The 15,173-nt window shown below is 40.5% G+C and overlaps 1 protein-coding gene across 12 annotated transcripts in view; it reads left to right on the top strand.

Annotated features, from left to right (window-relative positions):
* Positions 1-15,173, top strand: part of gatad2ab (GATA zinc finger domain containing 2Ab) — a 146,196-nt gene that overhangs the window by 113,415 nt on the left and 17,608 nt on the right. For 9 of the 12 annotated variants that reach the window (XM_087975934.1, XM_087975933.1, XM_087975929.1 and 6 more), the window contains 3 exons: positions 306-395; positions 9,162-9,293; positions 11,036-11,227. In XM_087975934.1, the coding sequence (XP_087832060.1) occupies positions 306-395; positions 9,162-9,293; positions 11,036-11,227 (414 nt within the window). The remainder of the gene's footprint in view (positions 1-305; positions 396-9,161; positions 9,294-11,035; positions 11,228-15,173) is intronic. The other 3 variants (XM_087975931.1, XM_087975938.1, XM_087975939.1) reach the window with 3 other exon arrangements.

The raw sequence follows: 15,173 nt of genomic DNA on the forward strand, positions 1-15,173 counted from the left end.
GAAGACTGTAAACTGTTTTACATTTGGAGGTTGTATCAAAATTAGATTACAGTATATGTTGTCCTCCAGAGCCAGATGATACCCCTGAGGATCTATGAAGATGGTACAATTCCTATTTGTGTTATAAGCAGTTGGCTGAGTTTTAAATGAGCAATTGACCTTAATTGTTTATTTGTCAGGCTGGTTAATCTGGGTTTTTACAACAGAATATCTCTTCAAATGAGCAATATATGTTTGCTTTGTGCCCTTTTGTTCCTCAGCTTTCTCATGTGTATTTGTGCTTCTTTTCACTATTCTCTTCCCAGCCTGCTGTCTCGACAGGCACTGCCATGGCCACCCCACCCCCGCTGGTCCGGGGAACGCTGCATGTTCCCGCTGGCAAGCCCAACTTCCAGGTCAGTGTAGCAACTGGGACCTTGCCAGACTCTGTGTGGGTCAAGCATCAAAAAGGTGAAGGGAGGGGATGGGTGGAAAAAGGAAGCAAGGTTAGTCTTGGTTGAATATTAGGAGCTTAGGAATTTTTTGTCAGGGCAATCCAAGACGACTTGGATTTTTCTAAAAGTGGAACTTTGTGTAATTCAAATCAGTATTTGCTGTTGCAAGATATTGGCATTTACACAGAGCTTTACAAGGATATACTTCCCCAGTAGAAAGAGTCAGAAATCACACACCACATTATAGTCCAACAGGTTTGTTTGAAATCACAGGCCTTCAGAGTGCTGCTCCTTCATCAGGAGCACCTGACGATTTCAGACAAACCTGTTGGTGTATGACCTGGCATCTTGTGATTTCTGAATTTCTCCACCCCAGTGCAACACTGACAATTTCACATTATGGCTACCATCAAATGGAAAGAATGCAGTCATCAGAATCTTAAAGCTAACTTACAGTCTTAAATCCCATTTTTGATAGAATATAAGGGGCATTGTCACTAGTACTTCTGTAAAGTAGTGAAAACTGCCTGCGTGAATTGTTGTTCAAAGGAACTTCCATTATTGATTTTGTTTTTGTCACACTCCTGTCTAAAGGATTATGAGCTTTAGTTTATTTGAATTGCTGAGGAGATAGCTGAAGCTGTCCTTTTTTAAACAAAAAAGTCACTGAAGGGGCATTTTTTAAAAATGACATTTACTAGAAGTCACATGACTTAACCTAACTGCTTGATTTGTTTGCTGGAAGTCAGATAGTCAGTTAAAAGCTTGGACTTAGAAGTCACATGTTTGAGTTTATGGCTGTCAGAAGTTGTGACTATTTTAATATTGTTTGGAGTTCACCTGAGTCATAACTTATAAAGATGTAAGGCACCCAGCTCAGTCTATGCCACCTTCCCGAGAAACCCTCTTGACAATTCCATGTGAGAACAGAAAACCTGAAACAGCTGTACTCCCTGAGACACTTGTCGAAGATGACTTCTCGTCAATGTCTGAACAAACTACCTTTGCAGTGATTCTAGTGACAACCGTATGTACCTCGTGGCCTAAGTATACCCACAGGCCTAACTGAAAAGCACCCTGGAACGCTTTGAATCTCATTCGCTTATTCTGTAAGAATTAACAAGTATTTGGGCAAATTTAATTTGTCTAGAGAAAGTCTGTTTTTCTTTTTGCTTGGAATTGGAATGTTTCTGGTATTTTAAAATGATAAATATTTTATCTGAGCTCTGTTTAGAGGCTTTCACTTTTATTAAAGAAGTCTTTTATAATTAGTCAATAATTTTGTTGTTTATCGGAGAACCCTGATTAATGATTTTTTTTATTCTGGGCCTAACATAAAGTATGTCTTTCACCACTTCAGTAAGTATTAAAATATATTTAAATATACATTGTGACAATGGTGAAATGAGAGACCGTGCACTCCTCCAACCTCCATAACATAAAATTGGAAGTGGTGTCATGATAATAGAAAAGGATAAAAGGAAGAACACCAGGTTTCTTGTGGGTTTAGAGAAGCTTATGAAACCAAAATACTGTTCAGTTGTTGCAATTTTGGATTTTCAAAAATTAACCAAGGTTAGACTAATAGTGTTGACAGCAAAATTGCGCGAGAATTAAAAGTTGAGGCTAAGAAAGCAGATTAAATTGATGTATTAGTGCAGCACTTACAGTTGGAAGAGGTAATAGGTTGATAATTCACTTCAATTAGCTAGAATTCAATTGTTGATGAAGAACCTTGAAATAGAACAGATTTTGTTTTTAATAAACAGGAAAGAGAATTGGAAACGAGAAAACTTGAATTTGGGAGAGGAGAAAAAGAGTGCATGTCATGTGAGTAATAAGAAACAGCGAGAGAGAGAATTGCAAAGGGAAAAAGAAGAGCAAGGTACCAAGAAAAGGAATATTGGCTTAAAAGATTGGAACTGAACAAAGGGCAGATGCTCTGGACTCGAATGAAGTTTCCAAAATGATCAAACCCAAGACAGTGGTAGCTGTTTAAATGTACAGAAGCTCTCCTGGAGTTTGTTGAAAGAGATGTCTATGCATTGTTTAATTATTTTGAAAAGCTAGCTGACCAGATGAGTCTGGGCAAAAGTAAATTGGATGTCGCTAATGTAGAACAGGGTGACAGAGCTCATGAAGTTTGTTACTATGCTTTCTGAAGATGTTCCTATGGATTGTGATGGTAAAGAAAGGCTGTTGTTGGTCCATGAAGGTAGTTTCTTGAGACAAATTTTGGATTCATTTAAAATCTTACCTATGTGTTTCTGATCCACACGCAGTTTGCCACTTTGATCCCTAGTAGGCCCTACTCTTTCCCTCGCTACTCTCTTCCCGCAATTTACTTGTACAGTGCCTATAGAGAAAGATTAAGTAAGGACAAAGAGTTTTACTTCCTATAAATCTGCAGTTGAGTTAATAGCACAAAAACTTTAAGTAATGTAGTTTGGAGAAATAATGCACATCAACTCTTGGCAAGCAGACTGAATGTGCCAGAGACAACATGAATGTAGATCCACAAATAACTATGCTAAGTAGAGAAGTGGATATACCTGAGGACTGAACAATAACTGACACATCTGAGGCAAATAGTACCTTGGTGGTGGAGAATAGAACATCATAGAACATTACTGCGCAGTACAGGCCTTTCAGCCCTCAATGTTGCGCCGACCTGTGAAACCAATTTGAAGCCCATCTAACGTACACTATTCCATTCTCATCCATATGTCTATCCACTGACCATTGAAATGCCCTTAAAGTTGGCAAGTCTACGACTGTTGCAGGCAGGGTGTTCCATGCCCCTACTACTCTGAGTAAAGAAGAATACCACAATATTGTTCAAACCTCTGAACATCCGGTCACTTCAAGCAAACACAATGATGGATGATGTTCCTAGTACACCTAAATATCAGATTTTAAAACCAATAAGGAAAAATAAACACGCATCTGATATACGCTGACACTCACACAGGAATCAGCGTCTTACCCCTTGTTGTAAATGATTGTGAAGATAAATTGGTGATGGTTGTCCAAAGTTTACCTGTTGGGGGACTTGACTTACTCCTGAGAATGATTTGGCCAGTGAAACTATTAGTTTCTCCAGTAGTTACAGAACTGCCAAATGAAGTTCTTGGGGCAAAACAATTGACGGATAAAGTTCAAGGAATTTTTCATTCATGTGCAGTGATTTCAGCAATGGCTAATCAAAGGCCATCTGCAGTCCATCTGGCACCACAAACAGATATTTGACTATTTAAAACTCTGGATATCTGGACAATCCAAAAAAAATGTTCAGTAATTCTTCTATAATCGAGATTCAGCAAGCTGACTGAGAGCTAAGTAGCTGAATTAGCTCAAATGAAAGTTGAGGAAGTTACAGAATATTATTATATTGATATAGAATTGTAATATGGAAGTGGAGACTGCCTCGCAGACCTGCAGATGAAGAGTGGCTGGTGCTACATCAGCCAACAGTGCTGCCCAAATATCATTATAAATATTAGGGATAAAACGTGAAATTCCGTGCTACGAGCGAGTGAGGATAGGAATAGGAGGATAAAGCAGATGAATGCGTGACTGAGGAGTTGGTGCAGGGGGAGAAGAGTTCTCATTTTTTTGGATCATTGGAATCTTTGTGGGGTAGAAATCACTTATACAAGAAGGGCAGATTACACCTGAATTAGAAGGAAACTAATATATTGGCAAGGAAATTAAAGCTGCTCAGGAGTATTTAAGGAAGTAAGGTGAGGCGTTGGGATCCAGGGAAATAGTGAGGAAAGAGTTCAATCTGAGACTGGTATAGTCGGGAAAAGGAGCGGGATGAATAGTCAGGGCAGGCGGGAACAAAGCAGAGAACAAGGTGCAACTGTAAATTAAACTGCATTTACTTCAATGCAAGAGGCCTAACAGGGAAGGCATATGAACTTGGCATGATTCGGAACATGGGATTGGGATATCATAGCAATTACAGAGATGTGGCTCAGGGATAGATAGGACTGGCAGCTTAATATTCCATGGTACAAATACTATAGGGAGGATTGGGGGGAGGTGGGGTGTGGGGAGAGAGAAGGGGGTGTGGCCTTTTTGATAAGGGATAGCATTATGGCTGTACTTAGGGAGGATATTTCTGGGAATTCATCCAGGGAAGTTATTTGGGTGGAACTGAGAAATAAGGAAGGCATGATCACCTTATTGGGATTATATTATGGTCTCCCCCACCCCAACAGTCAGTGGAAAATTGAGAAACGAACTTGTAAGGAGATCTCAGCTCTCTGTAAGATATAGTAGAGGTGGTTATAGTAGAGGATTTTAACTTTCCAAAAAGAACTGGGACTGTCATGGTGTTAAGGGTTTAGATGGAGAGAAATTTATTAGGTGTGTACAAGAAAATTTTCTGATTCAGTATGTGGATGTACGTACTAGAGAAAGATCAAAACTTGACTTACTCTTGGGAAATAAGGAAGGGCAGGTGACTGAGGTGTCAGTGGTGGGGGAGGACTTTGGGTCGAGCGACAATAATTCTATTCATTTTAAATTAACGACGGAAAAGAGTAGACTGGATCTAAAAGTTGAAGTTCTAAATTGAGAAAGGCCAAATTTGACAGTATTAGGCAAGAACTTTCAAACGTTAATTGGGGGCAAACGTTTACCGGTAAAGGGACAGCTGGAAAATGGGAAGCCATCAAAACTGAGGTAACAAGGGTCCAGAGACAGCATATTCCTGTTAGGGTGAAAGGGAAGGCTGGTAGGTATAGGGAATGCTGGATGATTAAACAAATTGAGGATTTGGTTAAGAAAAAGGGGGAAGTTATATGTCAGGTATAGACAGGAGAGATTGAGTGAATTCTTGGAAGAGTGTAAAGGCAATAGGGGTATACTTAAGAGGGAAATCAGGAGGGCCTAAGGGGACATGAGATAACTTTACCAAATAGGGCTAAGGAGAATTCAAAGGGCTTTTATAAATACATTAAAAACAAAACGGTAACTAGGGAGAGAAGAGGGCCCCCTCAAAGTTCAATAAGGCAGCTGATGTGTGGAACCGCAGGAGATAGGAGCGATGCTAAACGAGCGATGCTAAATTTTGCGTCAGTATTTACTGTGGAAAAGGATATGGAAGATATAAAATGTAGGGAAATAGATGGTGACATCTTGAAAAATGTCCATGTTACAGAAGAGGTGGTGCTGGATGTCTTAAAACTCATAAAAGTGGTTAAATCCCCAGGAACTGATCAGGTGTACCCTAGAACTCTGTGGGAAGCTAGGGAAGTGATTGCTGGGCCCCTTGCTGAGATATTTGTATCATCGATAGTCACAGGTGAGGTGCCGGAAGACTGGAGGTTGGCTAACGTGGTGCCACTGTTTAAGAAGGGTGGTAAAGAAAAGCCAGGGAACTATAGACCGGTGAGCCTGACATCAGTGTGGGCAAGTTGTTGGAGGGAATCCTGAGGGACAGGATGTACATGTATTTGGAAAGGCAAGGACTGATTAGGGATAGTCAACATGGCTTTGTGCATGGGAAATCATGTCTCACAAACTTGAGTTTTTCGTAGAAGTAACGAAGAGGATTGATGAGTGCAGACCGGTGGACTTCAGTAAGGCGCTCGACAAGGTTCCTCATGGTAGACCTGTTAGCAAGTTTAGATCTCATGGAATACAGGGAGAACTAGTCATTTGGATACAGAACTGGCTCAAAGGTAGAAGACAGAGAGTGGTGGTGGAGTGTTGTTTTTCAGACTGGAGGCCTGTGACCAGTGGAGTGCCTCAAGGCTCGGTGCTGGGTTCTGTACTTTGTGTCACCTACATAAATGATTTGGATGCGAGCATTAGAGGTATAGTCAGTAAGTTTGCAGATGACACCAAAATTGGAGGTGTAGTGGACAGCGAAGAGGGTTACCTGAGAGTACAATAGGATCTTAATCAGGTGGGCTAATGGGCTGAGGAATGTCAGGTGGAGTTTAATTTAGATAAATGTGAGGTGTTGCTTTTTGGAAAAGCAAATCAGAGCAGGAACTATACATTTAATGGTAAGGTCGTAGGAAGTGTTGCTGAACGAAGAGACCTTGGAGTGCAGTTTCATAACTCCTTGAAAGTGAATTTGCAGGTAGATAGGAAAGTGAAGAAGGCATTTGGTAAGTTTTCCTTTATTGGACAGAGCATTGAGTGTAGGAGTTGGTCATGTTGCAGCTGTACAGGACATTTAATGTGGAGAAGGACATGGAAGTTATAGATTGTGGGGAAATAGATGGTAACGTCTTGAAAAATGACATATTACAGAGGAGGTGGTGCTGGATGTCTTAAAACACATAAATGGTTAAATCCCTAGGATCTGATCAGGTGTACCATAGAACTCTGTGGGAAGCTAGTGAAGTGATTGGAATATTGCGTGCAATTCTTGTCTCCTTCCTATTGGAAGGATGTTGAGAAACTTGAAAGGGTTCAGAAAAGATTTACAAGGATGTTGCCAGGGTTGGAGAATTTGAGCTATAGGGAGAGGCTGAATAGGCTGGGGCTGTTTTCCCTAGCGTGTTGGAGGCTGAGGGGTGACCTTATAGAGGTTTATAAAAATCATGAGGGACATGGATAGGGTAAATAGACAAGGTCTTGTCCCCAGTGGAGGAGTCCAGAACGCGAGGGCATAGGTTTAGGATGAGAGGGGAAAATTCAAAAGGGACCTAAGGGACAACTTTTTCACACAGAGGGTGGTGCGTGTATGGAATGAGCTACCAGAGGAAGTGGTGGAGGCTGATACAACATTTAAAAGGTATCTGGATGAGTAAATGAATAGGAACGGTTTAGACGGTTATGGGCCAAATGCTGCTAAATGGGACTAGATGAATTTAGGATATCTGGTCGGCATGGACGAGTTGGATTGAAGGGTCTGTTTCCATGTTGTACACCTCTGACTCTGACTCCAGTAGAGTCTCACTGAGGATACCCATATCTGAAGTTTCACCTCAAAAATGTGCCTTATTTTTGAGGCATTTTGATTTTTGGAAGGCTCCTGATATGTGATTGCTTTGTAGATTTTAATGTATCACCTAAAGTTGTGTTTGGAGGGAATACTTTGAAATTTGGTGCAGTGCTGGTCACAAGTCTGGAGCTGTGGTGACAGTTTGAGCAGTCTCAGATAGTTAACTAAGCCACAGAAACCAGTTTGTGGTAAATCTATGCAGAATGCTACTCTTGATCATCGCCTTTCAATTCCAACTTCTGTCCAGAGACTCCTACACAATCAGTGGCATCGCTGGTGCCCTCCACAGTGAAACAGCCTTTTGCTTCACTTTTCTAGGGCCAGCTGTGTTCCAGGAGCCATTGGAGAATTATCAGAAATATCAGCACCTTCACAAAAGGAGGTGAGAAAGCTGGAAACGCAATGCATTCCTAATTTTACAATTCAAAACATTTTACATGTACAATCACGATGTTGTCCTTCATATAGATGCATGTGGTGACATTTGTGCAATGCTTTGTGAGCTGGGCACCAGTTTCTCAATCTTGCTAATTGTAGCTGAAGGGTAGGATGTGGCTATTGACAAACTGCCTATCCCTATTTACCTTGGGAATGTAATCAAAATAGATTTCCTTCTTCAAAGTTTTTCTTTAAAGCAACTAAGTGGTTTGCCAGACCACTTCACAGGGCATTGAGCTAATCTCATAGTTTAGACCAAAGTTACCAAATCCAGAAGTCCAAGTCCATCAATTCTTGCCTTAAGAATATTAGTGGGCAAGTTTGGCTTTTCAGACAATCTGACAATCTCATGGTCATTTTTTTTCCTTTGCTTGCTGATTCACAAATTTCCAGATTTACGTAACTCAGTTTCACAACTTGTATCGGTACTGGTAAGCTCCCTTCCCGTTGGCTTACACCAATCTCACTCTGCACTTCTGAGGAGGAAGAGTTATGCAAGGTTTTGTAGTGAATTTTAATAAGAATAGTGATCATGAATGTTAGTTTTCATTGGGCGAATTTATGGAAGTCACAAGGATAATGGCAAGTGTGGTTTGGCTTGGCAGGATGTGGGTGTTGAAGTTTTAGTTCATATAGCTTCTCATAAGGAAAAAAGTTGATTGAAGGGCATTGAAGATGTCATTTAGAAGTAGCCTGCAGCAGATAATGAGTTGTCAGATCTGTAATTATCTTATTTCCTTCTCCCTTCCTCCTTCAGCATTTGAGTGTCATTTGCAATGTTTCAATCCAAAAAAAAATCCTGTATCAAGAGGGCATTGGACAATTTTGACTTAAAGCATCTACCGTCTTCTCATCTATTTCTTTTAGTGGTTTGGAGTTGAAAGCATTGGTCCTTGAGATATCTACTGAAGTCATTTTACTTTCTTCTTTGTGCTTTGGAATTATGTCCTTTCCCTCAACTTTGAAAATGAGTACTGAGTATTTCTTCAACACGGTGAACATCATTAGCCTGAAATATTTTTTTCTCTGCACAGATGCTGCTGAGTCATTCCAGCTTTTGTTTGTTGTCTATTGTAGTGACTTCTAAATTACAGTTGAGATTGGGGCATGATTGGGTCTGGATTTGCTGGCATTTGCTGTCAAGTCTGATAACTGTGTAAAGGCCATTTGGCAGAATGCAGAGATTGAAAGTACCCATTTGAATTAAATCCTACCAGGCTTTGGCAATAGGGAATAGAGAAATTTGATGAGAGGGAGTGATGTCATTTGTTTCTTGTAATACAAAAATATTTCTAAACACGCACATCTCTGTCTTTCAGGTAACCGCTGCCCGTACAATGGGTACAGTAATTCCACCACCTCTGATTCGTGGTGGTCAACAGGGAACCTCAAAACCTGGATCCCAGCAGAACTCTCAGATAGCAATGCCACCATTAGTGAGAGGAGCACAGGTAAGCAGCTGGCCTTCAGGATCACTGAGTATTTTCCAGGTTACTGAATACAGGAGTAGCCACAAAAATACCCAGCTTTATTTTGTTTTGCATGGGCTTCAGTACAGAAATGAATCTGACATCTGATTTAGGGCAGGTGAACTTGGCAATTGTGATAGTTCATCTCCTTTATACAATTAGATCCACCAATAACTAGAGTTGTAGGCCAAACGTGGCAAGTAGGACTAGTTTAGTTTGAGAAATCTGGTTTAGCATGGACAAGTTAGACTGAAGGATCGGTTAAGTGCTTCAATCAATTAATAACTGTACTTGGGGGAATTAGCCCTCTACAATTTGCTTACAGCAAGTTGATGAGGGTCAAAATGAACTCAGCGATGCTTTTTAACATGATTTGTTATGAAGCCTCCTTATTTAAGGACCAACTTTGCTTGGTCCCTCAGTAGCTTGGGTAGTAAACACAAATCATTCCTGAAGAACGGCTCATGCCCGAAACGTCTATTCTCCTGCTCCTTGGATGCTGCCTGACCTGCTGCGCTTTTCCAGCAACACATTTTCAGCAGTAAACACAAATGGCCAGATTGTTACAGAAGGTCCCGCATGTCACTCAGAGTACATAGAATTGTCTCTGTGCCCTCTGGCAACATTGGACAAGTGTTAAGCGCAGCCTTGTCTGTTTTATTCATATTTGAGAAGGATATCGTTAAAACAAAATGTTAATTTCAGTATAAAGGGAGACCATACAGCTATCAAGCCTGTGTTCATGCTCTTTCAGTGGAATTATCATTTCTCTCTCAAAAAGATAAATTGTTGGAAAATTGTTTTTGCTTTTTTTCTGATCCAATATCTGCTGTTCTTTGCTTTTGTTATAATTTCTCTCTCCCTAAATGCAAATTAATCTTAATGTCTGTGCTATTTAGGCTTTAGTTAGTATAGAACAGTACTTCAAAGCGACTTTTGGAATGTCGCAATCATGTCTTTGGTATGACTACTAGCATTTTAAAGACACCAAATGGCAAAAAGTTTTCCCAAGCACCATGATCTGTAAAGCATAATTTAATCAATTATTGACTTTGTATTTGTGTAGTGTTCAGGCAGAAAATCTTACTACAGTACAGAAGTGTAAATCTCCTTTGAATAATCTCTCACATGGTTTGATGGGGTTAATCTCTTCAGCCATGTGCTCGGGGTTTGTGAGATGATTTTGAACACCCTGAGCACTGCTGTATTTTTGTCCTGAGGTGCTGTTATCGCTGTCATGGTGCACAGTTATTTATGACAAGCATTTGTACGTAGTGGTTCTTTAATCTGTGGTTGTTGAATTAATAAAATGACAAATGTACTTGCATGTAAAGGTTTTAAATAATTTTTATATCTTATGTAGGAAGCAGGGAAGTATGTGCTGCAAATACGTTGTGCCCTCTTCTCTTTCTGCCTTATTGTCCATAGATATACGTCGCTTTGCTCCTGATCCTCAAGTTTTTACTTTGGTTTTGCATGCTTTGCTGACATCCTATCTTTTGAAATCTGCTTCATACAGTGGAAATTGTACAATATTGGAGATTTCCCTTGATGCAAAGTGCTGCTCCAGCTGTGAGCACGTTACTTGTATCTGTACAACTGCACTGTAGTGTGATATAACAATTAGGCATCCTGAGTAACATCTTCCTTTTCTTGTCTGCCTTGCTTTCATTTCCCCTATCCTGGTCATGCCATTTCATCCATCGCTGTTCCCATTCTGTTAGCCAATGTCTGTTTCTCCCCAGCAAATCCACGCCATCAGGCCACATGCCAGCACCGCTCCACCACCCCTGCTCCTGGCCCCACGGGCTTCGGTGCCGAGCTCCGTGCAGATGCAGGGCCAGAGGATTCTTCAGCAGGGACTAATCCGTGTGGCCAATGTCCCCAACACCAGCCTGCTCGTCAACATTCCACAGGTAAGCTGTCAATAGAGGCTGGATCTCAATCTCATAGATCTCAGTCTCATAGATCTCAAACTGGGCCCTATGTGAAGCAAGGATGGGTGATGGGCATCTGCATTTTGAAACTCAGATTTGGAGGAAGGGAAGGAGCACTGAGAGAATTGAAGGGTTCCATGGCTTTTGAAATCCACATACAAAATGAAATAAATTGGAGATGGGTAAACCCTGAGCAATCAGACTTGGTAATTACTATCCAATCTGATATGGGAATGTTGTACTTAACAATGTTACTTTTGGAATGGTACAGTACCAGTTTTGTTTCACTGTGTTAGCAAGTTAGGTACATCTAAAGAAAACTGCAGAGTAAAGCTCCCTCCCACAAGAATGTTAATCTCCATTTTGACCCTTGAATTTGTTCAATATTTCTTCCAGAGAATCGGTTATCGTTTTTGTGTCATTTTTAATGGTATTAATCTCAGAATCTTCCTTTGTAAACTATAGTACTATATCACACATGTGAAAACGTTGCATGTAAAAGAGTGTTTTAATAATGCCTTTAAGAAAACAGGTATTTTCTTACAGATATCGGTGAGATGAAGGTGATTATTTCTCACTGCAGAGTCTGTCTATCTTTGGCAGGACCCTGGAGGAAGCACTAGAAGCAGGTTAGCAGAGATGGTGGGGAGCAAAAGCACAGGAGGATTTTTTTATTCTTTTAGGAGAGTGAACATGCTGGCTGAGCCTGCGTTTATTGTCCATGGGAAGGTGACAAGCTGCCTTCTAGAGACATTGCAAGTCCGTTTGGTGTAGATACACCGACATGCCATTAGAGAGAGATTTCCAAGACTTTGACCCAGTGACACTGAAGGAACAACAATGTATTTCCAAGCCAGGATGGTGTGGGGGCTGGTGAAGAGCTTACCGGTCACAGTTTCCATATATCTTTTTGCCTTTGTTCTTCCTAAAGGTCGTGGTTTTGGGTTTAGAAGATATTGTCTATGGATCCTCGGTGAATTTACAAAGAGCACCTTATCTATGGAATTCTTACCTCAGAATGGATACCAGGACAATTAGTAAATCTTGAGATAAATTTTGAATTGAATTCATAATAGATTGAAGGGTTATGGAGAGTGGACAAGAAAGTGGAGTTAAGGCTGAGATGAGATCAGTGATGATTGTGATAAATGGCAGAGCAGGCTTGAGGGGCTGAATGGCCTACTCCTGCTCCTAGTTCTCATATTCTTCCATTGAAGATCAGGGGTCATCAATCTTTTTATGAATGAGAGTTACTTCTGATTAATGGAAAATATCACAAGATGCTAAAGCATATAAGGCAAATTAATTGATAAGGGTACATATTTAACTATTGCAATTGAATTACAAAATATATATTTGAAACAAAGAAAAATTGATCTTTATCTTTATTTCAATGTAAAACTTGACACTGCAGACTGCCCACCAGTGCTGCATAGTCTGGTGTGTATCCTGAGAGGGCAACTGATGGAGTCATGCAGGTACTCGTTAGGCAGGAGATTTATGGCAGATTCATTTGAAATCAAAGCAAAGCAAGGTCATTTTGAAGGCTGACCACTTCCATTTCCAAAGTGATAGTCAAGATTAAACAGCAAACTGATTTGTTCAGAAATGTCACTAACATCCGCTTCCATGAAGAATTTTGAAATAAATACCAGGCTGGGCTCCAGTTGCTCATCATTCAATCTATTGCTGAACTCTGACCAATGTACTTGTTAATGTCCACAATCCTATCCTTACTTAGACCACAGAAGGAAAGTGTTTAACTAGCCTTTTCTTGACTTGCTATGCCAGAAGGTATCGTTTTGACATGAAATCTTTCACTGCAGTAATCATGTCAGCTGTTGTCTTCTGATTCTCTTTGTAACTAACTGTTCTAAGAGTTTAATTTTTCGGTCATATCTGTTAAAAACATCAAATTAAGTAGCCATGCAATGTTTGATAATTGAGTGGTATCTTTGTTCCTTGACTCCATGAAAGGTTTGATTTTCAATAAAAATGAAATAAATCAATACAGTATTTTCCTTCTGCTAAGCTATTGGCTTTCAATGTGCGTCAAAAGATTTCCATAATCAGGTAACGTCTTGAACTTTAGGTGGTGTTTGACTTTTGCAGGAATTAAATTAATAATTCCAATAACAGGAGACATAACATGATCAAAACCGATTATCTAGCACAAATTATCTGTTGTTGAATTATACAGTAGTAGTTCAGGAAAGGAAGGAAATCAGTATATACTTGGTGCATTGAAGCCAGCATGACACCTGACCATTGTTGATGTGTTGTCATCTATCTTTGCCACTACCTTCCCCAATGGCTCATCTTTTGTTTTGCAAAATACTTCTTGACTTCATTGTGCATATTACTCCATTGGTTGTGGATTTCAGAGCAACAATGGTGAAGTCTTCAAATATGATTCAACCATGGGCAATTAGGCAGTGTCGCTTGTGTCTACCGATATATCACATTGATAAAAGACCACTCGGGTCATCCTAGTCTCCTTGCTTTTGCAAAGTTTCCTGACTCTCTGGTAGCTCAACTTTCCAAGCTTACAAGACACAGCTTCCTGTAGACTCTGCTTCACTCTGTGAAGTTTCTCTGGCTACTGTTGGTGGTGACTGCCCTCTGTTGTCAACCCAGCTTGTGGCAGCAAATGGAATCACTTGCCTTGAATCCAATTTGCAATTGGCAGACTATTCAATTGGCAGGTGATGAGCCACCAGTCACAAGCAATCAAAATGTTGGTGACCTCTGCCATTGATGGTGCACACTGCAGCTACTGATCATCAGTGATGGTGGGAATAAATGTTTATGGTTGTAGTAACAGCCAATTGGGTTGCTTTCCTTTGGATATTGTCAAACTTCTTCAGAGTTTCTGGAGCTGCAGCCATCCTGGCAAGTGGGGAATAGTCTAGCACACCCCTGATTTGTTCCTTGAACATGGTGGACAGGCTTTGGAGAGTGAGTAGTTCAGTTGCTCTTTGTCAGATTCCTAGTCACGGACTTGTTTTTGTGGCCACAGTATTTATATGGCGAGCAAGGTTTATTGTATGGTCAATGGTAAGGCACCAGCCCACTCCTGCAGCCCCCCAAAAAAGGATGTTGATATTGGGGGATTCACTGATGATTCAGTAAACATCAAGGGATAATAGTTAGATTTTCTCTTGTTGGTTATTGTTTGACGCTTTTGTAACATAAATGTTACTTGTCACTTGTCAGCCCAATCCTGATTATTGTATGGATCTTGTTGTATTTGGAGGTGACTTTTGATATCTGAGGAGTCATGAATGGATCAGAACATACTTCTGCCCACCACTCAGTCACTCAGTTTGGACTTCAGTGTACTGGATGGTTAGGTTGGTCCTGCGTTATGAGCTCTCTGCAAAGTCTCAGAATCTAGTTTGAGAAACATTTATGATCAGCCCTGAAACCATTTATCTGCCCCTTCTCCATATCCCTTGATAATTTTACCCAACTGACTGATAAGGCAAAACATTGCAGATTGAATATAATGTGGATAAGTGTAGGATTATCCACTTCACTAGGAAGCATGGAGATGCAGAGATTGGGAAGTGTTGATTTCCCAAAGGCCAAGATGTCTTCATTCATAAGTCATTGCATGCGAACTAGTAGGTACAATAAACAGTTAGGAAGGCAGATGACTTGTCGGCCTTTATTACAAGTGGAATTACTACAGAATCACTTCACGTGGTAGGTCATTGAATTGTTGTATCCTAGAGGGCTGTGGAAGTTCGGTCATGCACTAAGTTCATAGCAGAGAGAGATTGATAGATACTAAAGGCATCAAGGGATATATAGTCACGAGGCACACGGATACAGTGAACAGTCGAAGTACCAGGGGTAGGGGAGTCCAGAACTAGAGGGCATAGGTTTAGGGTGAGAGGGGAAAGATTTTAAAATTACCTGA

Source organism: Chiloscyllium plagiosum, unplaced genomic scaffold (genome assembly GCF_037043375.1).
Source record: "Chiloscyllium plagiosum isolate Xiang-an unplaced genomic scaffold, Cpla_swu_hap1 HiC_scaffold_28, whole genome shotgun sequence".
NCBI classification, from domain to species: Eukaryota; Metazoa; Chordata; class Chondrichthyes; order Orectolobiformes; family Hemiscylliidae; genus Chiloscyllium; species Chiloscyllium plagiosum.